Source organism: Nomascus leucogenys, chromosome 10 (genome assembly GCF_006542625.1).
Source record: "Nomascus leucogenys isolate Asia chromosome 10, Asia_NLE_v1, whole genome shotgun sequence".
Classification (NCBI taxonomy): domain Eukaryota; kingdom Metazoa; phylum Chordata; class Mammalia; order Primates; family Hylobatidae; genus Nomascus; species Nomascus leucogenys.
Window position 1 is genome coordinate 68,152,090 of NC_044390.1, and position 24,849 is coordinate 68,176,938.

At 38.7% G+C, this 24,849-nt stretch overlaps 1 protein-coding gene and 1 pseudogene across 3 annotated transcripts in view; both read left to right on the forward strand.

The window, feature by feature from the left end:
- ANO4 (anoctamin 4) overlaps positions 1-24,849 on the forward strand; it is a 345,709-nt gene that overhangs the window by 261,152 nt on the left and 59,708 nt on the right. For all 3 annotated transcript variants that reach the window (XM_030821265.1, XM_003269908.3, XM_003269909.2), the window contains one exon: positions 2,488-2,548. In XM_030821265.1, the coding sequence (XP_030677125.1) occupies positions 2,488-2,548 (61 nt within the window). The remainder of the gene's footprint in view (positions 1-2,487; positions 2,549-24,849) is intronic.
- Positions 20,830-23,361, forward strand: LOC101177772 (annotated as a pseudogene).

The following is a 24,849-nucleotide window of genomic DNA, read 5'->3' on the forward strand; positions in this document are numbered from 1 at the left end:
CTTACGTCTTCCTTCCCTTGTCTCCTTAAGTGGATTTTTGTGCTTATTTTAAACTCCTGGTCTGCTGCTACACTATGTCTATGGGAATCTTCTTTGGAGGGGAGGGGTTGCTGTCTTCCCCATATATTTTATTATTTTGGCCTGTGGGTACTTGTCCTCTGGAGGCATCAGCCACTTTGAGTAAAGGTCAGAGGCCAAGGCCAAGTTTGTCAGTCCTGGTGAGTTACAGAAAGGACAGCGTGCCCCAGGCACGACTGTGTGCTACCACTCTATCAGAGGACTTTTCTGGAAAGTTTCATTTTTAAACCTGCTTAGAACAAAGCAGAATTGGGCACTTTCCCTTGATTGTAATCTGCCAATGCTGAGGTTTAAGAGGAGGTAGACTATGGAGTGAATGCCCTGGGGCAGCTATCCAGGTAGCACCTGCTTTTCACCCATGTCTAACCGAGCAGGACTTTGAGAATTCCCTGATATTGCTCCAGGAACACCAGCACCTGTGGTGTGGCCTGCTTAGCTGATTTCGGAGGGAGGAGAAACTAATTGTCCAATGGCCATTTAAGGGAGAGAGGCTAGAGTAGAGCTTATGTATTTCTCTAACCTGTGCTCTCACTCTACCTGGTATCTACAACCTACCTCTCCCCACACACCACCACCATCACACACATACCAGTTCAAGATAACCTCCCATCTCCCCTGAGGTTTCTCAGGGTCTTTGTTTTTTGTTTTTGTGTTTTGTTAGTTCCTGGAGTCTACTACCTTGCTTCTCCAGGACTGATTTTGGCAGAAGATGCCATCAGCTTAAGCTAACTGACCATCTCATTAGGAACCAGAGCCCCTATAACCTTACCCCTCCTTATTCACATATTGTCAAATTGATAACTGCAGCAGAAAGCTGTCTGTCTCCAAATGTTTGTGTATGAGCCCCGGGGCAGTACCCTGATTGGTTCTATTTTGAGCCATGTGTCCCTTGGGACCAGCAGGAGTTACCTGGAGAAAGGAGAATGGAAGACAGATGATCTGGGTAGCCAAAAGCAATGACAACTGCAGTCCATTTCCAGAATGGACACTGATGGTGCCAGCTACACTTTCTAGCAACTTTCAGTAAATACTCTGATAGAGGCTAGGCATGGTGGCTCACGCCTGTAATCCCAGCACTTTGGGAGGCCGAGGCAGGTGGATCACCTGAGGTCAGGAGTTTGAGACCAGCCTGGCCAACATGGTGAAACCCTGTCTCTACAAAAATCCAAAACTTAACTGGGCATGATGGCGGGTGCCTGTAATCGCAGCTACTTGGGAGGCTGAGACAGGAAAATTGCTTGAGCCCAGGAGGCAGAGGTTGCAGTGAGCCAAGATTGTGCCATTGCACTCCAGCCTGGGTGACAGAGTGAGAATCCATCTCAAAAACAAACAAACAAACAACAACAACAAACTCTGATAGAGAGCACAGTCCAATCAAATACCACTAGAACCTTCAAGCTTGGTTTGATACTGAGTGCCCAATATACAGCTTAACATTCCCTCTGGCATATGAAATAGATAAGCTTCAGACATTTGTCTCACAGTAGATATTTGAGTGCTGCCCATCTCTCCTCTATTCAAAGAAAGAGAAACTTCTGGAATAATCTGAAATACTTCACATTCTGATATAACATGAAAAACCTGTTTATATTTGGTGCATTCTCGAAGGGACAATAAAGTGTACTTTATAGGTAGCTATAAAGTACCCCCAAAAAAGGTTATTCTTTATGAACCTATCAGTCATCATTTCAATTTGTCACGGACATTGGTATTATTTATACTGGAGGCAGGAATGAGCTTGGCAGTTTTGCAGTAAAAATGGATATTTTTGCTTTCTTCTGTGATGTTTGCAATAGAATATATTATTCTAGCAATAAAGTATTGCTAGCTGCCTTTGTGTTATGTGCAGTAGGTAAATATAGTGATTACCCAAGGCTTTAATAAGGGTAGAGTTGGATTTGCTGAATGGTTCTGCTCTTTTTTATCAGGCTGATATCCAGAGGGCAGTCCAGAAAATGTTTGCTCAAAACTGCATAAACAAAATAGCCATGTTTTCAAAGTGAATAAATGAGGCATTAAAAACAGTGCTTGGGAAGTTGAAAACATTTAAAGCAGCACTAACAATACCTTCCTGGTCCTAAATATAACTATATCCATATACATATGTACGTGTGTAAGAGTTTTGTTGTGCACAAAAGGGAATTCTTAGTAGCACTATTGGGGCTGCTGATAAATGTTCAACTAGATGATAACCACATAAAGAGAACAAATTGTATCCTCTATATATGAACTACCTTGCAATTAGAGGAAGCCTTTTTTTATTTATGGTTCAAAAGGAATATTCCCCCCCCCCAAAACAAAGCCTGTAAAACTCATATAATCACAGCTATTTTTACAGAACTTGAAAAAATTTGAATTGGAATATCATATATGAGAAATTAGCTCAACACCGATTCTTATTATTCACAGGTAACCCACCTTTTTGACAATGGAGCCACTGTCTTCTTTGCTGTTTTCATGGCAGTCTGGGGTAAGTGTTCTATAACCATAAAACTTGAGTTTTCCTCATATGCCCTGTGATATATTCCTTTAGAAGTTTCACTTTGGATGTGAAAGAAAGAAGCTTGAGTAAATGGAGTTGGCTTTCCTATTAGTAGAAAGTTGGTAAATAATTTATTGGGTTTATTTTAAACGATATTGTAGAAGAGAGACATGTCTGATTTCTCTTAAACCTTCAACAACGTCGTTAGCACTCGGTTATTAGAGTAAAATTTACTTTGTGTTGGACACAGAAATAAAGCTTATGGTACAACTTAATTTAGGTCGGGGAGAACTGGAACAGCATCTCAGTATATATAGGACTTTCTATTGTAAGTGGCTAACGTGTGAGTACCCACCTTTAGCTTTCTTCTAGCTCTGTACAAAATTACCCCTAAAAACAAGGCCTATTCACAGGACTGAATTGAGTTTTTTGATATCATTTCAAGCTAACAGCCCCATCACACAAGGTGTGATGAAAACAGTCAAATATTTGGAAGCAACAGGACTTGATTGGAATCTCAACTCCCTTTACACAGTAGGCTGTATGATTTTTGGCAAGTTATTTAACCTACCTCTTTGTAAAATGGGTTAACTAATATGTAATAGTCAAATAATTATAAAGCTTCAACTTAATGATATAGAAAAACATCTCATAAATTCATGGAAAGCAGTTAATGGCAGTTAACCTTTGGAAAGGAAGATTTATGGAAGAGTAAGTGAACAATGATGAGAGACAAACTTTATGCTATATATTTTTAGTCTGGTTTGAATTTTTTACAATTATACTTTTCTCCCATAACTTTGATTGCCAAAATCTGAATTTTGATCTAACAAAATTCTACTAACTTTAGACTTAGGGTCATCTTGTTCATTATGTCTGCTATGAATATTGGAATCTTCCCCATCTTTCAGGCCCCAGCTGAAATGTCATCTGCTCCAGCCAAAAGATGTCTTTCTCCTTTGAATTTCTGTGGCATTTTGTTCTTAGGGCACTTAAAATTATTTTCACACATAATTTGTCTTGCCTAGTAGATTTATGGTCCTTGAGGACCATTATGATCATCAGAGATCTCATACGGTTTTTTTTTTTTTTTTTAAGATAGATGGAATCAGTAAGTTTCTGTTGGATGGATGGGTGGGTCGATGGATAGATAGGTGGATGGATGGATGGATGGATGGATGGACAGATGGATGGAAGGATGGATGGAAGGAAAGAAGGAAAAAGAGAAGAAGAAAGAAATTACCAAAAGTATTTATTTATGATACAGTGAATGTATTTAAGAGGTCTTTTTTGATAAGTGGAAACATAAAACCTTGTTCACTTGAGGAAGCTTGTTCTTGATATATTGTGTCTTTTGTACCTAGAGACTGTCAAAGGAAAATTGTCCCACTCATAACAGCTCTGTTGAAGGGACATGTTTTGAACCCCATGACTCCAGTCCCTCTCAGCCAGTAAGCATTTGAACCAAGATCAGTCAAACCACAGGTTGGTGAGTGGCCTGGGAAAAGGCCTGAGGTTCTGCCCAGACAAGGACTGGTAGGGCCACCCAGATTCTTATTTTCCAGAATGTGGACTAGGAAATGTAAAGGGAAATAGGGAGTTAGCAGCAGGAACTGACACTGAAAAATACAGAGGGCAGGAGGGAGGGAGAAAGAGAAAGATCAAAATTGACCATTGGGTAGAAGTAGGGACCAGGAGGAATTAGGAGGCTGAAGTTATGAGAATCAGAACCTAGAAATAGGTAGAAGCAAAGAACTAGTGGAAAAATTAGAGGGCGAAAAAGCCAACTGGGAGAAAATGCAAGACAATCCCCCAGAGAGGAGCAAAGAGAGAGTATAGCCAAGTCATGTTATTAGTGGAGTGTCAGGATGAAGACCCAGACTCTCTTGTGCCTGAGGCCTCTCTCAAGCTTCGGGCTTCCATATTCCTGTCTCTGAATAGGCCATGTCTTTTTTCCTGTAGGATTCCTGCCTCCCTTGGTGGACCTTGTGAAAAGCTTTCACTGTTCATGCTACCCTTAATGCATCCTTGTCTCTTGCAAACAAACTAACCCTAACAGAATTTTGATTATGGGACTGAGCTCTCAGATAAAGAATGTGTATCTAGTTTTACTAGAATCTATTAGTCTCATACACCGTGATTAGGATAAGCCATATAATGCTTAAGCTTTGCCATGGTCACAAATGAGGGGACTTTGGAAGTGTATTCATTTCCTAAACCAGTATTGTAAATACTAAATGTGTTCTGTAAACCTAAATGTATGTAGTATTCTGTAAACCTAAATACTAAATGTATATTGTAAACCTAAATGTATTCATTTCCTAAACTTTTCAGGTCATAGCACACATAAAGATGAAAATATTTACACAGCATGCTGCTATACATGGAGGAGCCGCCTCATGGCCATGGATAGGGCTGTCCCAAACACCCTAGCCTCAGAAGCCAAAAGGGTTGAAAGGGGCATTATTATTATTCCTGGCATAGTCATTTGGAAGCTCTGCCTTGGGCTGCTGATTTACTGTGTAATGAGTTAATGCTTCTCTATAAACAGTGGTATCCTGGTGGTATCCTGGAAGAATTAAAACACAAAACTTCCTTACCCACTTCAATATTTCACCAATTTCAAATACACTTTGAATTAAATAATGGTTTCTTCTCACAGTTTACCTCCTGAGACTACATAGAAGTAAATTTTGGTATGATGACATTTGTTCATAAGGCAGAGGTTATTACTGTCCTCCACTACCTCCATTATAAAATGGATTGCATGCCCTCTTTGCAAGTTGTGTTTTATGTTATGGATGGCAAACAGGTTTTGTTTTATCCCCTTGCCAACCTCAGCTAATTGGTGCTGGCTGCCTGGAGCATGGAGTTGAGAAGTTTCTGAGGTTGAAAGTGGGTGGATTGGAGATTTAACAGCCCTTGTGCTTTGGAGTATACTTTGTAAGACTCTGATGGATGTTCTATAATAAACTTTGGGCACAAAGGAACATTTTAGGGCCATTCCAGGCAAGACATGCCTGGAATAATTCACTCTCTAAATTCCTTTGTCTTAGATGATAACTTATTGCTTAAATCCCATATTATTCCCAGAAATGTGCTAGTTTGAGAAAAAGAATGAGTTTCCCCAAGTGTTTCTTTGTAGACAGAGATAATGCCTTTTGCAGAAATCTGAAAGAGTCAACAATATTAACAGTTATATTAATAGCATTCATTTTTGAGGGATTACTGTGTACTAAATGCAGTCCTAAGCATTGCCCATGTATCATCTCATTTAATCTCGCCAGCAAACTTTTAAAAAGGTACTGTTCTTATCCTCACATGACAGATAAGGAAATTGCAGCAGTAGCTAGAAAGTGGCAAAGCCAAGAGTTAAACTGGGCAGTCTGAGCTCCTCTGCTCTACTGCTAGAATCAGTTATTGTTTGTTACCATTTCCTTCTGTTTTAGAGAACTGAACCTTAAAATAAAGGACTGCTATGCCTGTCCTGAGCCTTATTTATCCTGCTTTGAGACAGTGATGTTCTATAAAAATGTGTCAGTTCTAATGGAGCTCAGTTTAATGGTCTCAGGATCATCTCTTATGATTGACAAATTACAGCATTAAAGAAAACAAATGTACTCTATTTTCAGGAAATTGCTAGATATGGAGCTGATGAGAACAGATACAAGTGGTTTACAAGACTTCTGAAGGGCTGGGCTTGACGTGTTCATTTTGTTGCCTTTGCTTTGTGTGTTCACCAGAAAAAAATAATAAGGCTCCATCTGTAACCAGTTTGTAGCAACTGGGGGGGCCTTGGCATTGGGTTAGGAATCCTGACAGAACTCTACTACCTTTGTTCAGGTCACATTTGCGCGAGTGCAGGGCTCCCTGGGGATCCCCGAGGTATGCTGTGAGCCTAGGTCTGGGCTGGAATTACAGTGTGGCCCATTCCTCAGTGCTCATTTTTGTTCAGAAAGGTCCAAGGGGCAGAATGATTATGGACAAAATAACTCCTCTCCTGAGGAAAAAAAAATGAGTCATTAGGGAACTGGATGTTGGCAGAGACCTGTCAGGGAAGCAGATTATTTCCCTCTGTTCTGTTTCTGGTTTGGTTTGTTTTTTCTTTCTCTCTCCCCCTTGTTTTTCATTTTTTACTTTTAGGATTGCCAAAAGTTAAGTTGTCCCCAGTAAACACACAAAGCAAGATCCACAGAGCTCTTTAATAAAAATGACAAGATGGTAATTATTTAGTGCGATCCTGTTAGTAATTGGAGAATGAAGTATGTCTCATTTAAAAAAATAAATTTTGCAAGAATCAGCCTTTTGTTTCTAGATATTTATGCTAACTTTATATTTTATAGTCTTATCTACATGTTCAACAAAAAAATGGTAATTGTATGTTGAAAAAGGTACACGTTTACTAAAGGCCTACCATGTTTGTATGCACATTCACATAGGATACCTCATCAATTTCTCATCACCCACGGGAAAAAAATTACTAACCTCATTTTATAGATGAGGATACTGAGGCTCAGAGAGGTTTTGCAACTTGCCCAGGATTCCAGTAGCTGATAAGGTGTGGAGCCTAAACTTTAAACCAGATCTGGTCTGTTTCACTCCAGAGTCATTCCAAAGTGTGTCCACCATGTTGTGCATCTTCTGTGAAGTGTGTCAATTAAGATCTCATTAACTCATACACAAAAATGAGTTAGATGTGATCTCTGCTTTTAAAAATCTCAGTATATTAAAGGAGAGTTGATAATTGTAATACAGGGCAAGTCCAATTTACAACAGGACAATGAGGGTTTATGTAGTCAACTTCCTGAGGCAAAGGGAAAAGCAGAAAAGGTTCACCCAAGAAGAGATATTGGAAAGAAGTCTTAGCTTTGCCAGGCAAAGTAGTGGGGTTGGAAGGAGAGGTGCAGATAACATTCTTAGGTGACAGGAGTATTTGTGAAGCTCTGAAAAGGAAGAATTGGCTGTTCAGAGTGATAGGGAAGTTGAGTGTGTATTAGTTTCCTAGGGCTGCTGTAACATAGTACTACAAACTGGGTAGCTTAAAACAATAGTTTATTGCATAACAGTTCTGGAGGCTCAAAGTCCAAAATCAAGATGTCAGTGGGAATCTGAGGGCTGTGAGGGAAGGATCTGTTCCATGCCGGTTTCCTGGATTCTGGTGATGGCTGATGGTCCTTGGCCTTCCTTGGTTTGTAGATGCATCGCTCGTATCTCTGCCTCTGTCTTCACCTGGCATTTGCCTGGTGTCTCTGTCTTCACATGGCTATCTTCTTCTCAAGACACTGGTCATATTGGATTAAGGGCCCAGCCTACTCCAGTTATGACCCCATCTTAACTAATTACGTGGGCACTGACCCTACTTCCAAATAAGGTCACATTGTGAGGCACTGGGACCTTTTTTGAGGGGACACAGTTCAACCCATAGCAGAGTACTTGTCGAAGGCTGAGAGCTGCTTATCACAGGCCACTTGTGCCACAAGAGAACATGGCTTAACGCTGTAAGCAACAGAAAGCCAAATGGAGTTATAATCCGGGAAGGGACATCATTAATTGTATTTGGGAAATAACTCTGGCAACAGTGCAGGGAGAGGTGAAAGTGGAGGCCAACTGGTGGCAGGCAGGCCCCTTAGAAGGCATTCTAGTGTTCAGTCAAAATATTACGCAGAACTTGGCTTCAGAAAAGATCCAGTTTCCAGAATAAAAACCACATGTGTAAAACGTTTTCCTAGCTTTAGTTATTTATAATATGCAAAACTTGTGAACAATGTAAATGTCCAACAATAGAAGAACAGTTCAGTAAATTATAAGCAGCTATTATAAATTGCTCTTTCAAAGCATGTGATAATACAAAGCTTGTATTTAAATTCTTTTAAAGTAGGGTATAGAGTATACAAGTAAAACACGATTTTGAATATATTAAATGTAAATGAAAACAGAAAGAAATGATGTCATAATACTAATGGTGGTTTGCTTTATGTGGTGGGATTGTGGCAAGATTTTTTTCAACTTTAAGTATAATTTATGTGCAATAAAATCCAGCAACTTTAAGTGAACAATTCAACAAATTGGGTCAAATATATATAGTCATGGAAGCATCACCATAATGATGATATATAAGATAACTTTTTATTTTTTATTTTTTTTTTTTGAGATGGTGTCTTGCTCTGTCCCCCAGGCTGGAGTGCAGTGGCACGATCTCGCCTCCTGGGTTCACGCCATTCTCCTGCCTCAGCCTCTTGAGCAGCTGGGATTACAGGCGCCCGCCAGGATGCCCAGCTAATTTTTTTGTATTTTTAGTAGAGACAGGGTTTCACTGTGTTAGCCAGGATGGTCCTGATCTCCTTGTGATCCGCCCGCCTCGGTCTCCCAAAGTGTTGGGATTACAGGCGTGAGCCACCGCGCCCGGCCTAAGAGAACATTTTTATCCTCTCAAAAGTTTCCTCATGCCTCTGCAGTCAGTCCCTTGGCAACCTGAAACCTGCTTTCTACCACTGTAGTTTCAGCTGTTTTAGAATTTCATGCAAATTAAATTATTCAATATATAGCATTTTGTGTCTGGCTACTTCCACTTCAGTTAATGCTGTTGAGATTCATTTATGCTGTTGCATGTGTCAGTAGCTGGTTTCTTTTTAGTACAAAGTAGTATTCCAGAGCCTGGGTATGTCATAATTTGTTCGTCTACTTACCAGTTAATGAATATTTGTGTTCAATATGGTTTTTAACTATTATAAATAAACCTGGAAGCTATTGGCTCTTCTAGTTTTTTTATTTTGTACATTTTCATAAAAGCCTTTGTATCCATTAATCTTGGATGAATAATTAAAAGTGGCATTGCTGGATCATGTGATAAGTGAATGCCTAACTTTTTAAGAAATTGTTTCCCAAAGTGGCCATATCATTTTGTAGTCAATATCAACATGGTATGAGAATTCCAGGTGTTCCACATTCTCACAAACACTCGGAATTGTCAGTCTTTATAATTTGTGATTTTAGTGGGTATATAGTATTATCTCATTGCAGTTTTAATTTGCATTTCCCTAATGAGTAGCGAAGTTGAACATCTTTTCATGAGCTTATTTGCAATCTACGTATCTTACTTGGTGAAGTGTTTGCTCAGATCATTTGCCCACTTGTTATTGGGTTGTTTGTCTCCTTTTTAAGTTAAAGAGTACTTTTATATATTCTGGATAGAAATGCTTTATCATACATGTGTTTGCAAATATTTTTCCCTGTTTGAGGCTTGCATTTTTACTTTTTAATGGTGCCTTTTGAAAAACAAGAGTTTTTTCTTTTTATATAGTCTAATTTAAATTTTTTTCTGCCCTCGTTTTTTATGTTTTATTTATGAAATCTTTGCCAAACTCAAAGTTTCTAAGATTTTCGTCTATATTGTCTTCTAAAAAGCTTATCGTTTTAGCTCATATGTTTAGGTTTATGACTTATTTCAAGTTGGTTTTTGTATATGGCATAATGTAAGGGGCAGATTTATTTCTTTCCATGTAGATACCCAGTTTTCCTAGTACCATTTGTCAAAAACTTCATTATTTTCCTTTTTGAATTTTCTCGGTACGTTTTGGTTGAAATCAATGGGCCATGTATGTATGGGTCTGTTTTCAGAATTTTTATTATGTTTGATGTGTATGTGTACACATGGCAGTAATACACCGTCTAGATTATTATGGCATAATAATAACTGCTAAAATCATATTTTTCTTTTAAAAAATTGTTTTGCTGTTTTAGGTTCTTTGCATTTCCAAATAAATTGTAGAATCAGCACTTAAATTTCTTCAAAAAAAGTGTTGATATTTTGATTAGGATTAAGTTGAATCAATGTCAGTTTGGAAAGATTGAGTGTCGTTTAGTTTTTTGTTTATTTACATATTCTGTAATTTATCTAAGCAATGTCTTATTATTTTCAATGTACAAGGCTTCCAGATATTTTGTTAAATTTATGCCTATATATTGGCTTTTTTTAGTTTTTTACAAATAGTATTTTTCTGTAATTTCAATTGCCAGTTATTCATTGCTACTACATAGAAATACAATTAACTTTTGTATATTGACCATATATCTTGTGACTTACTAAACTCAGTTATTAGTGCTTCTAGCTTTTTTTATAGATTCCTTAATATTTTCAACATAGATGATTAAGAAATTTATAAAATAAATAAGTTTTCTTTCTTTCTAATCTATATGAGTTTTATTTCATTTTCGTGCCTTATACTGGTTAGGACCTCCAGAATAATGTTGGATACAAGTTAGGTACTAGACATCCTTGCCTTATGCCCAGTCTTAGGGGAATGTGTGTAGTCTTTCACCTTTAAGTATGATAGAAACCACAGATTTTCATATATGTCTGTTACCAAGTTGAAGAACATTCCTTCTATTATTAGGAACTGAGGGTTTTAAAAATCATGAATGGGTATAGAAGTTTGCCAAAAGATTTTCCTGTATTAACTAAGACAATCTTGTTTCTTTCTTTCTTTTTTTTTTTATACTTTAAGTTCTGGGATACATGTGCGGAACGTGCAGGTTTGTTACATAGGTATACATGTGCCATGGTGGTTTGCTGCACCCTTCAAATCGTCATCTACATTAGGTATTTCTCCTAATGCTATCCCGCCCCGATCCCCCTACCTCCCAACAGGCCCCTGTGTGTGATGTTCCTCTGCCTGTGTCTGTGTGTTCTTATTGTTCAACTCCCACTTGTGAGTGAGAACATGCAGTGTTTGGTTTTCTCTTCCTAGGTTAGTTTGCTGAGAATGATGGTTTCCAGCTTCATCTGTGTCCCTGCAAAGGACATGAACTCATTCTTTTTTATGGCTGCATAGTATTCCATGGTGTATATGTGCCACGTTTTCTTTATCCAGTCTATCATTGATGGGCATTTGGGTTGGTTCCAAGTCTTTGCTATTGTGAATAGTGCCACAATAAATATACGTGTGCATGTGTCTTTATAGTAGAATGATTTATAATCCTTTGGGTATATACTCAGTAATGAGATTGCTGGGTCAAATGGTATTTCTGGTTCTAGATCCTTGAGGAGTCACCACATTGTTTTCAACAATTGTTGAACTAATTTACACTCCCACCAAAAGTGTAAATTAGTGTAAAAGCATTCCTATTTCTCCACATCCTCTCCAGCATCTGTTGTTTCCTGACTTTTTAATGATTGCCATTCTAACTGGCATGAGATGGTATTTCATTGTGGTTTTGATTTGCATTTCTCTAATGACCAGTGATGATGAGCTTTTTTTCAAAAGTTTGTTGCCTGTGTAAATGTCTTCTTTTGAGAAGTGTCTGTTTATATCCTTTGCCCACTTTTTGATGGGGTTGTTTTTTCCTGTAAAGTTAAGTTCCTTGTAGATTCTGGATATTAGCTCTTTGTCAGATGGATAGATTGCAAAAATTTTCTCCCATTCTGCAGGTTGCCTGTTCACTCTGATGATAGTTTCTATTGCTGTGCAGAAGCTCTTTAGTTTAATTAGATCTCATTTGTCTATTTTGGCTTTTGTTGCCATTGCTTTTGGTGTTTTAGTCATGAAGTCTTTGCCCATGCCTATGTCCTGAATGGTATTGCCTAGGTTTTCCTTTAGGGTTTTTATGGTTTTAGGTTTTACATTATTTTTTAACTGATCTTGAGTTAATTTTTGAATAAGGTGTAAGGAAGGGGTCCAATTTCAATTTTCTGCATATGGCTAGCCAGTTTTCCCAACACCATTTATTAAATAGGGAATCCTTTCCCCATTGCTGTTTTTGTCAGGTTTATCAAAGATTAGAGGGTTGTAGATATGTGGCGTTATTTCTGAGGCCTCTGTTCTTTTCCATTGGTCTATATATCTGTTTTGGTACCAGTACCATGCTGTTTTGGTTACTGTAGCCTTGTAGTATAGTTTGAAGTCAGGTAGCGTGATGCCTCCAGCTTTGTTCTTTTTGCTTAGGATTGTCTTGGCTATATGGGCTCTTTTTTGCTTCCATATGAAATTTAAAGTAGTGTTTTCTAATTCTGTGAAGAAAGTCAGTGGTAGCTTGATGTGGATAGCATTGAATCTATAAATTACTTGGGGCAGTATGGCCATTTTCACAATATTGATTCTTCCTATCCATAAGCATGGAATGTTTTTCCATTTGTTTGTGTCCTCTCTCATTTCCTTGAGCAGTGGTTTGTAATTCTCCTTGAAGAGGCCCTTCACATACCTTGTAAGTTGTATTCCTAAGTATTTTATTCTCTGTGTAGCAATTGTGAATGGGAGTTCATTCATGATTTGGCTCTCTGCTTATCTGTTCTTGGTGTATAAGAATGCTTGTGATTTTTGCACATTGATTTTGTATCCTGAGACTTTGCTGAAGTTGCTTACCAGCTTAAGGAAATTTGGGGCTGAGATGATGGGGTTTTCTAAATATACAGTCATGTCATCTGCAAATAGAGACAATCCGACTTCCTCTCTTCCTATTTGAATACCCTTTATTTATTTCTCTTGCCTGGTTGCCCTGACCAGAACTTTCAATACTACGTTGAATAGGAGTGGTGAGAGAGGGCATTCTTGTTTTATGCTAGTTTTTGAAGGGAATGCTTCCAGCTTTTGCCCATTCATATGATATTGGCTGTGAGTTCGTCATAAATAGCTCTTATTATGTTGAGATATGTTCCATCAATACCTAGTTGATTGAGAGTTTTTAGCATGAAGGGGTGTTGAATTTTATCGGAGGGCTTTTCTGCATCTATTGAGATAATCATGTGGCTTTTGTCATTGGTTCTGTTTTTGTGATGGATTATGTTTATTAATTTGCATATGTTGAACCAGCCTTGCATCCCAGGGATGAAGCCGACTTGATTGTGGTGGATAAGCTTTTTGATGTGCTGCTGGATTCAGTTTTCCAGGATTTCATTGAGGATTTTCGCATAGATGTTCATCAGTGATATTGGCCTGAAATTTTCTTTTTTTGTTGTGTCTCTGCTAGGTTTTGGTATCAGGATGATCTGGCCTCATAAAGTGAGTTGGGGAAGATTCCCTCATTTTCTATTGTTTGGAATAGTTTCAGAAGGAATGGTACCATCTCCTCTTTTTACCTGTGGTAGAATTCAGCTGTGAATCCTTTTGGTCCTGGCCTTTTTTTGGTTGGTAGGCTATTAATTACTGCCTCAATTTCAGAACTTGTTATTGGGCTATTCAGGGATTCGACTTCTTCCTTCTTCTTCTTCCTGGTTTAGCCTTGAGAGGGTGTATGTGTCCAGGGATTTATCCATTTCTTCTAGATTTTCTAGTTTATTTGTGTAGGGGTGTTTATAGTATTCTCTGATGGTAGATTGTATTTCTGTGGGATCAGTGGTTATATCCCCTTTATCATTTTTTATTGTGCCTATTTTATTCTTCTCTCTTTTCTTCTTTATTAGTCTGGCTAGCGGTCTATGTATTTTGTTAATATTTTTAAAAAAACAGCTCCTGGATTCTTTGATATTTTGAAGGGTTTTTTGTGTCTGTCTCCTTCAGTTCTGCTCTGATCTTAGTTTTTTCTTGTCTTCTGCTAGCTTTTGAATGTGTTTTCTCTTGCTTCTCTAGTTCTTTTAATTGTGATGTTAGGATGTCAATTATAGATCTTTCCCGCTTTCTCCTGTGGGCATTTAGTGCTATAAATTTCCCTCCAAACACTGCTTCCGCAGTTGCCCAGAGATTCTGGTACGTTGTGCCTTTGTTCTCATTAGTTTCAAAGAACTTATTTATTTCTGCCTTAATTTTGTTATGTACCCAGTAGTCATTCAGGAGTAGGTTGTTCAGTTTCCATGTAGTTGTGCAGCTTTGAGTGAGTTTCTTAATCCTGAGTTCTAATTTGATTGCACTGTGGTCTGAAAGACTGTTATGATTTCCGTTCTTTTGCATTTGCTGAGGAGTGTTTTACTTCCAATTATGTGGTCAATTTCAGAATAAGTGCGATGTAGTGCTGAGAAGAATGTATAGTCCGTTGATTTGCAGTGGAGAGTTCTGTAGATGTCTATTAGGTCCACTTGGTCCAGAGCTGAGTTCAAGTTCTGAATATCTTTGTTAATTTTCTGTCTCATTGATCTGTCTAATATTGACAATGAGGTGTTAAATCTCCCACTATTATTGTGTGGGAGTCCAAGTCTTTTTGTAGGTCTCTAAGAACTTGCTTTATGAATCTGGGTGCTCCTGTATTGGGTGCATATATATTTAGGACAGTTAGCTCTTCTTGTTGTGTTCATCCCTTTAGCATTACATAATGTGCTTTTTTGACCTTTGTTGGTTTAAAATCTGTTTTATCAGAGACTATGATTACTATCGCTGCTTTTTTTATTCTTTCCGTTTGCTTGGTAAATATTCTCCATCCCTTTATTTTGAGCCCATGTGTGTCTTTGCATGGAGACGGATCTCCTGAATACAACACACAGATGGGTAGTCTTTACTCGTTATCCAGTTTGCCAATCTGTTGTCTTTTAATTGAGGCATTTAGCCCATTTACATTTAAGGTTAATATTGTTATGTGTGAATTTGATCCTATCATTAGGATGCTAGCTGGTTATTTTGCCTGTTAGTTGAGGTAGTTTCTTCATATTGTCGACAGTCTTTACAATTTGGTATGTTTTTGCAGTGTCTGGTCCCAGTTTTTCCTTTCCATGCTTAGTGCTTTCTTCAGGAGCTCTTGTAAGGCAGACCTGGTGGTGACAAAATCTCTCAGCATTTGCTTGTCTGTAAAGGATTTTATTTCTCCTTCGCTTATGAAGCTTAGTTTGGCTGGATATGAAATTCTGGGTTGAAAATTCTTTTTTTTAAGAATGTTAAATATTGGCCCCCACTCTCTTCTGGCTTGTAGGGTTTCTGCAGAGAGATCTGCTGTTAGTCTGATGGGCTTCCCTTTGTGGGTAACCCAACCTTTCTCTCTGGCTGCCCTTAACACTTTTTTTTTTTCATTTCAACCTTGGTGAATCTGACAATTATGTGTTTGGGGTTCTGTTCTCAGGAGTTATCTTTGTAGTGTTCTCTGTATTTCCTGAATTTGAGTGTTGGCCTGTCTTTCTAGGCTAGGGAAGTTCTCCTGGATAATATCCTGAAAAGTGTTTTCCAACTTGGTTCCGTTCTCCCCATCACTTTCAGGTACCCCAATCAAATGTAGGTTTGGTCTTTGCACATAGTCCCATATTTCTTGAAGGCTTTGTTTGTTCCTTTTCATTCTTTTTTTCTCTAATCTTGTCTTCATGCTTTATTTCATTAAGTTGATCTTCAGTCTCTGATATCCTTTCTTCCACTTGATCGATTCGACTATTGATACTTGTATGTGCTTCACAAAGTTCTCATGCTGTGTTTTTCAGCTCCATCAGGTCATTTATGTCCTCTAAACTCGTTACTCTAGTTAGCAATTCCTCTAACCTTTTTTCAAGGTTCTTAGCTTCCTTGCATTGGGTTAGAACATGCTCCTTTAGCTTGGAGGAGTTGGTTATTACCCACCTTCTGAAGACTACTTCTGTCAATTCATCAAACTCATTCTCCATCCAGTTTTGTTCCCTTGCTGGCGAGGAGTTGTGATCCTTTGGAGGAGAAGAGGCATTCTGGCTTTTGGAATTTTCAGCCTTTTTGTGCTGTTTTTTCCTCATCTTTGTGGATTTATCTACCTTTGGTCTTTGATGTCGGTGATCTTCACCTGGGGTTTTTGAGTGGACATCCTTTTTGTTGATGTTGATGCTGTTCCTTTCTGTTTGTTAGTTTTCCTTCTAACAGCCAGGCCCCTCTGCTGCAGGTCTGCTGGAGTTTGCTGGAGGTCCACTCCAGACCCTGTTTGCCTGGGTATCAGCAGCAGAGGCTGCAGAACAGCAAAGATTGCTGCCTATTTTTTTTCCTCTGGAAGCTTTGTCCCAAAGGGGCACCCCCCAGATGCCAGCTGGAGCTCTCCTGTATGAGGTGTCTGTCGACCCCTGCTGGGAGGTGTCTCCCAGTCAGGAGGCACGGGCATCAGGGACCCACTTGAGGAGGTAGTCTGTCCCTTAGCAGAGCTCAAACACTGTGCTGGGAGATCTGCTGCTCTGTTCAGAGCTGGCAGGCAGGAACATTTAAGTCTACTGAAACTGCCCCCACAGCCACCGCTTCCCCCAGGTGCTCTGTCCCAGGGAGGTGGGAGTTTTATCTATAAGCCCCTGACTGGGGCTGCTGCCTTTGTTTCAGGGATGCCCTGCCCAGGGAGGAGGAATCTAGAGAGGCAGTCTGGCTATAGCGGCTTTGACAAGCTGCAGTGGGCTCCACCCAGTTCTAACTTCCCAGCGACTTTGTTTACACTGTGAGGGGAAAATCACCTACTCAAGCCTCAGCAATGGCGGACACCCCTCCCCCTACCAAGCTTGAGCATCTCAGGTCAACTTCAGACTGCTGTGCTGGCAGCAAAAATTTCAAGCCAGTGGATCTTAGCTTGCTGGACTCCGTGGGGGTGGGATGTGCTGAGCTAGACTGCTTGGCTCCCTGGCTTCAGCCCCCTTTCCAGGGGAGTGAACAACTCTGTCTTGCTGGCATTCCAGGCACCACTGGGGTATGAAAAATAATTCCTGCAACTAGCTTGGTGTCTGCCCAAAAGGCTGCCCAGCTTTGTGCTTGAAACCCAGGGCCCTGATGGTGTAGGCACCTGAGGGAATCTCCTGGTCTGCAGGTTATGAAGACTACGGGAAAAGCATAGTATCTGGGCCAGAGTGCACCGTTCCTCACAGCACAGTCCCTCAGGGCTTCTCTGCTAGGAGAGGGAGTTCCCCGACCCCTTGCGCTTCCTGGGTGAGACAGTGCCCTAGCCTGCTTTGGTTTGCCCTCTGTGGGCTGTACCCGTGGTCTAACCAGTCCCAATGAGATGAGCTGGGTACTTTGGTTGGAAATGCAGAAATCACCCACCTTTTGCATTGATCCGATAGACTGAAGCTGCTCCTATTCGGCCGTCTTCTATCCTCAATCCTGTTTCTTAGAAGCTGGACAATATATTAATTAAATGGATTCATTATGAAATAATAGGATGATCTTGCATTCCAAGGATCCCACTTCATCATAATATATTACCTTTTATGAGTGTTGCAATATTTGATTTGCTAAAATACTTTTAGGATTTTTCCATCTATCTTCATGAGGGTTATTGGCCTGTAACTTTTTACTTCTAGTGTCTTTGTTATTGAGGTGATGTTGGCCTCATAAAGTGAGTTAGGAAATGTACTTTCTTCTAGAAAGTAGAAATGGTATTATTTCCATCTTGAATGTTTGGTAAATTGTACCAGTGAAGCCACCTGGGCCTGGAGTTTTCTTTGGAGGAAGGCTTTTAATACAATCTTAGTCTTTTAATGGATGGAAGGTTCTCCAGGTTATCTTTTTTTTTTTTTGCCTTTGAAAGAATCTGTTATTTTTTCTCAATTTGTGAATTTTTTGGCATAAATTTGTTTATAATATTCTCATATTCTTTCTAATTCCTATAGGATGTGTTATGATATCATATTGGTCATTCCTGAAATTGGTAATTAATGTCTTCTCTTTTCCTGTTCATTCTTTCTAAAAGTTTATCAATTCTATTGATCTTTTAAAGAACAGCTTTTGGTTTTAATGACGTTTTTCTATTGTTTTTATGTTTCGTTTTTCATTGATTTTTGCTGTTATCTTTCATTTTGTTCCTCATGCTTGCTTTGCATTTAATTGCTCCTTTTTCTAATTTCTTAAGGTGAATGCCTAATTATTTATGTGAGGTCTTTCTCATTTTCAAATATGAGTTTAATGCTATAAATTTCCTCTAAGCACTGCTTAGCTATATCCCCCAAATTGTGTTTTTATTTTTAATCAGTCCAAAATATTTTCTAATTTCCTTTTTGAGTTCTTCTATGATCTGTGAGTTTCTATGTAGAAGCGTATTGTTTAATTACCAAATGCTTGGGAGATTTTCTAAATTTCCGCTTGCTGTTAGTTTCTAACTTCATTCAAAGGACATAGTTTGTGTGATTTCAGTTCTTTTAAATTTACTGAGAAATGTTTTATGACCCACAGTATGGTATCTTGGCAAATGTTCCAAGCACATTTGAAAAGACTAGTAGTTCCCCACATGGACACACAGAGGGGAACATCACACACCAGGGACTGTTGGAGGGTGGGAGGCTAGGGAAGGGATAGCATTAGGAGAAATACCTAATGTAAATGACGGGTTATTGGGTGCAACAAACCACCATGGCATGTGTATACCTATGTAACAAACCTTCACATTCTGCACATGTATCCTAGAACTTAAAGTATAATAATAATAATAATAGAAGATTAGTAGTTCCCCTTTATCTACAGTTTTGCTTTCCACAGTTTCAGTGACCCACCATCAACCACAGTCCAAAAATATTAAATGGAAAATTCCAGAAATAAACAATTCATAAGTTTTAAATTGTGCGCAAATCTGAGTAGCATGATGAAATCTCATATTGTCCTTCTCTGTCCCACATGAGATGTGAATCATTCCTTGTTTGGCATATATACACCGTACACACTACCTGCCCATTAGTCATTTCGTAGCCATCTTGGTTATCAGATACTGCCACTGTATCACAGTACTTGTATTCAAGTAACCCTTATTTTACTTAATTATGTCATCGAAGTGCAAGAGTAGGGATGCTGGCAATTTGGGTATGCCAAAGAGAAGCTGTAAAGTGCTTTGTTTAAGTGAAAAGGTGAAAGTTCTCAACTTAATAAGTAAAGAAGAAAAGAAAAAATCTTACACTGAAGTTGCTAAGATATACAACTGTAAGATATATTCTTACAGTTGGTAAGAATCTTCTGTGCATGAAATTGTGAAGAAGGAAACAGAAATTTGTACAAAATATATATACGGTTCAATAGTATCTGTGGTTTCAGGCATCTACTGAGGGTCTTAGAATGTATTACCTGTGGATAAAAGGGGACTAGTGTATATTCTGCTGTTGTTAATGATAGTGTTCTCTAAATTTCATTGAATATTAAGAGAAGACCCAAATAAATAAAATCAGATATGAAAAAGGAGACATTACAACTGATACAACAGAAATTCAAATAATTATTAGAGGATACTATGAGCAACTTGTGCCAATAAATTGGAAAATCTAGAAGAAATGCACAAATTCTCAGACTCATACAACTTACCAAGATTGAACCATGAAGAATTCCAAAATCTGAACAGACCAATAATCAGTAACGAGATAGAAGCCATAATGAAAAGTCTCCCAGTAAAGAAAAGCCCAGGACCCAATTGCTTCACTGCTGAATTCTACCAAACATTTAAAGATCTAATAGCAATCCTACTTGAACTATTCTAAAAAATAGAAGAGGAGGGAATACTTCCAAACTCATTCTATGAGTCCAGTATTACCCTGATACCAAAACCAGACAAAGACACATCAAAAAAGAAAACTACAGGCCAATATCTTTGATTAATATTGATGCAAAAATCCTCAACAAAATATTGGCAATCAAAATTCAACAGTACATTAAAAAGGTCATTCATTATGACCAAGTGGGATTTATCCCAATGATGCAAGGATGGCTCAACATATGCAAGTCAACCAGTGTGGTACATCATATCAACAGGATGAAGGGTGAAAACCATAGGATCATTTCAATTGATGACAAAAAAGCATTTGATAAAGTTCAACGTTTCTTCATGATAAAAACCCTCAAAAAACTGGGTGTAGAAGGAGAATACTTTAACATAATAAAAGCCACATGTGACAGACCAACAGCTAGCATCATACTGAGTGGGCAAAAGTGAAAACACTTCCTCTAAAATCTGGAACATAATAAGGATGTCCGCTTTCACCACTGTTACTCTACATAGTACTGGAAGTCCTAGCTAGAGCAATCAAATATTAGAAGGAAATAAATGGCACCCAAATTGGAAAGGAAGACATCAAATTATCCTTGTTTACAGATGATATGATTTTATATTTGGAAAAAACCTAAAGACTCCACCAAAAATCTATTAGAGCTGATACATTCAGTGATGTTGCAGGATACAAAGTCAACATACAAAAATTAGTAGCATTTCTATATGCTAGCAGTGAACAATCTGAAAAAGAAATCAAGAAAGTAATCCCATTTACAATAGCTACAAATACAATCAAATAACTAGGAATTAACCAAAGAAGCAAAAGATCTCCACAATGAAAACTATAGAACACTGACAACAGAAATTGAAGAGACTTTCTCTAGAGGTGCCTTGCTGGGAGAGTGTCCATGGCTTCGCGTCGCCATCGCAGCCCTGCGGTTGACGGCCTCCTCCTGGAGCAGAGCAAGGTCAGGCGGCACCTGCTTGAGTCCTGCGTCACCATGGCCACGGCTCCCGAGTTGCTGCAGCAGCAGGAGGAGGACCGCAGGAAGCTGAGATCTGTATCTGTGGACCTGAACGTTGATCCCTCACTTCAGATTGACATACCTGATGCGCTCAGTGAGAGAGATAAGGTCAAATTTACAGTGCACACAAAGACCACACTGCCCACGTTTCAGAGTCCAGAGTTTTCTGTTACAAGGCAACATGAAGACTTTGTGTGACTACATGACACTCTTCATGTACCCTAGAACTTAAAGTATAATAAAAAAAAAAAAAGAAAGAAAGAACAGACTATGCTGGGCTTATTGTGAGCATTTTAGAAAATCCAATAAGCTAGTTCTTTCTGCCTTGCTATTCATTTAGTTTAAAGAGACTTATATCCACTTTTTATAATGGATTGTGAAAATTTTGATTTCATCTACCTACTAGAGTATTTGGTAACTATTGGGTAAGTGGAAAATATGTGAAGGAATAGTGTTACAGCTTTGAGGTAATGCATACAGGCTTACATTATTTATATTGTAAAGTGGTGTAAACAGTGTAATGACTTTAGTCTTATTTACCTTTAGGTTTGGTTTTTCTCTGGTATTTTCTTTCCAATGTCAGTAGAATTGATTTCTAGGAAACGTTAGTATTGGTAATAGTATGTGATAAGATTTCTCAAAAGTGCTGAAGGAGGCCATGCCTGTAATCCTAGCACTTTGGGAAGCCGAGGTGGGTGGATTACTGAGCTCAAGATTTCAAGACCTGCCTAGGCAATGTGATGAGACCTTGTCTCTACTAAAAATATAAAAAATTAGCTGGGCGTGGTGGCTCATACTTGTAGTCCCAACTACTGGGGAGGGTGAGGCATGAGAATCACTTGAACCTGGGAGGCAGAAGTTGCAGTGAGCTGAGGTCACACCACTTCACTCTAGCCTGGGTGACAGAGTGAGACTGTGTCTCCCAAAAACAAAAAAGTGCTCAAGGAGGCAGTTTTCAGCCCTTGATCATTAATTCTTGGCTGCAGGAACAGAGACTTAGCTGATTTTAAAGGAGATTTCCATGCATTTTGTCCTGCCACACAGGCTGAAGAATCTGTCCAAATGACAATTTCTTAATAATTGAACAAAATTAGTACTGAAGCTTATATTTAGATATGTTCTGTTCATTCAAAATTAGAGTCCTTAATTATCCTTTGGGATCAGGAAAAAAATCCTTTGGAATACTGGAGACTTCATAATCTTGATGGCTAATCATTGGTGTTTAGCATTCGTTGTACTAGTTTTAGGCCAACATTGAAGCAGTATAGAGACTGTTGTGCTCTGAACGATTGTCTGTAATGGATAAACTGGGCCAATGATTGTCATCAAAGTGAATACAGGAAGACACCTCCTTTTAAATGGCCAGAAGAAATAAGGAAGGTTAAGAAAAAACAGGAGTTGACTTTTAAATAGCCCCATAGGAGTGGAGTGGTTGTCTCCTGTGGACCAGCAAGAGTAGAATGAGGCACTAACTAGAAAACGTCGCTTCTGGGACAAGAGGCTCATGAGTTCCTGCCTCTGCTGCAGATTCCGCCTGCTCCTACGAAGCCTGACTTCGATGGTCTTTGAGAGAAGATGCAGAAACTGGGAGAAGGTGAAGGGTCTATGACCAAAGAAGAATTTGCCAAGATGAAATAAGAACTGGAAGCTGAGTATCTCGCTGTTTATAAGAAGACTGTGTCCTCCCATGAAGCCTTTCTTTAGTGGCTTTCTTCTCACCCTGTTCTCAGTACAGATCGCAACTTTCATGTTTTCCTGGAATATGATCAGGATCTAAGTGTTAGGTGGAAAAATACTAAAGAGATGTTTGGTGGCTTCTTCAAAAGTGTGGTGAAAGTGCTGATGCAGTCCTTTTTACTGGAGTTAAGGAGGTAGATGACTTCTTTGAGCAAGAGAATGACTTCCTTATTAACTATTACAATAGGATCAAAGATTCTTGTGTGAAAGCTGACAAAATGACCAGCTCTCATAAAAATGTTGCTGATGACTATATTCACACCGCAGCCTGCTTACATAGCCTGGCTTTAGAAGAGCCTACAGTCATCAAAAAGTATCTATTGAAGGTTGCTGAGCTATTTGAAAAACTTATGAAAGTAGAGGGTGGAATCTCATCAGATGAAGATTTAAAGCTAACAGAGCTCCTCCGATACTACATGCTCAACATCGAAGCTGCTAAGGATCTCTTACACAGATGCACCAAAGCCCTCACTGACTATGAAAAATCAAACAAAGCTCTGGATAAGGCCCAGTTTAAAGAGCAAAGATGTCAAGTTGGCTAAGGTACACTAGCAGGAGTGCTGCCAGAAATTTGAATAGCTTTCCAAATCTGCAAAAGAAGAACTGATAAATTTCAAACGGAAGAAAGTGGCAGCATTTAGAAAGAATCTAATTGAAATGTCTGAACTGGAAATAAAACATGCGAGGAACAGTGTCTCTCTTTTGCAGAGCTGTATTGACTTGTTCGAGAATAACTGATATGCCTTCACTCTGAAGAAAAGAAATGAATGTGAAAGAAAGCCAAGCATCACTTGCACTTAAATCATTACCAATGGAAGATTATTATCTTCAACTTTAGTTTAAAATTATGTGAATAAATATTTTGATGTCTACAAATCTTAACATTTAACCATGTTGGTTTAAAAATATTATTGCTTGTTACTTGGACATAACTAATTTTTCCTTGTGCATTTAATACCTCTGGGCAGAATCTAAATACTGAGTTCTTCTGTAGTATGTCTTTAGTTACTAAGAAAGGATGTAGGAGACATATGCCTTCTGGAAACGAGTAGAAGCAATCACCTGGCCCATGTCCCTACAAACTCATGAATGTCAGGGAGGTGCCAGTTACAGCAGGTGATTCAGCAACTTGAGGCAGGTAACAGACTTTCCATTCCTCACTGAAGGTGGGTTTGTGTTTTTGTTTTGCCCCCTGTTACCCCCCTGGTAGTCATCTGGTGTTTGTACTATAACAACAGCAAGAAAATCTCATTTGTCTTTATGTACTCTTTGCACCTCCTTTTTTTAAGTTGAGATATAAATATTTGAGGGGAGAAAAGTATCTACAGGTATATATGGAAACTGATAATGTGGTCTACTTTATAAGATGGCCAGATCTACATTAGGAAAGGTATGAGCTCCTTCCATGGTGGCTGTGGGAGGTGATGGGGGGAGAGGGGATGGTGTATGTCTTTGGTGTTTGTTTTTTTATAAAGTATATAATAAAATAATCGTGCTACTAAAAAAAAAAGAAATTGAAGAGGACACAAAAAAATGGAAAAATAGTCCATGTTCATAGATTGGAAGAAGCAATATTGTTAAGATGCCCACACTACCCAAAGCAATCTACAGATTCAGTGCAGTCCCTATAAAAATACCAATTATGTGCTTCACAGAAATAGAAAAAATAATCCTAAAATTTATGTGGCATCACAAAAGACTCAGAATAGCCAAAGTCATACTGGGCAAAAACAACAAAACTGGAGGAATCACATTACCTGACCTCAAATTATACTGTAGATCTATAGTAACCAAAAAGGCCAAGTACTAGCATAAAAAACAGACATATAGGCCAATGGGATAGAATAGAGAGCCCCAAAACAAATCCACACACTTACAGTGAACTCATTTTTGACAAAGTTGCCAAGAATATACATTGGGGAAAGGTCTCTTCAATAAATGGTGCTAGGAAAGCTGGATATCCATATGCAGAATAATGAAACTAGACCCTTATCTTTCCGCATATACAAAAAATCAAATCAAAATGGATTAAAGACTTGAATATAAAACCTCGAACTATGAAACTACTAAAAGAAAGCATTGGGGAACTCTCCAAGACATGAGACTGGGCAGAGATTTCTTGAGTAATACCCTACGAGAACAGTCAATCAAAGCAAAAATGGACAAATGGGATCACGTCAAGTTAAAAAGCTTCTGCACAGCAAAGGAAACAACGTGAAGAGACAA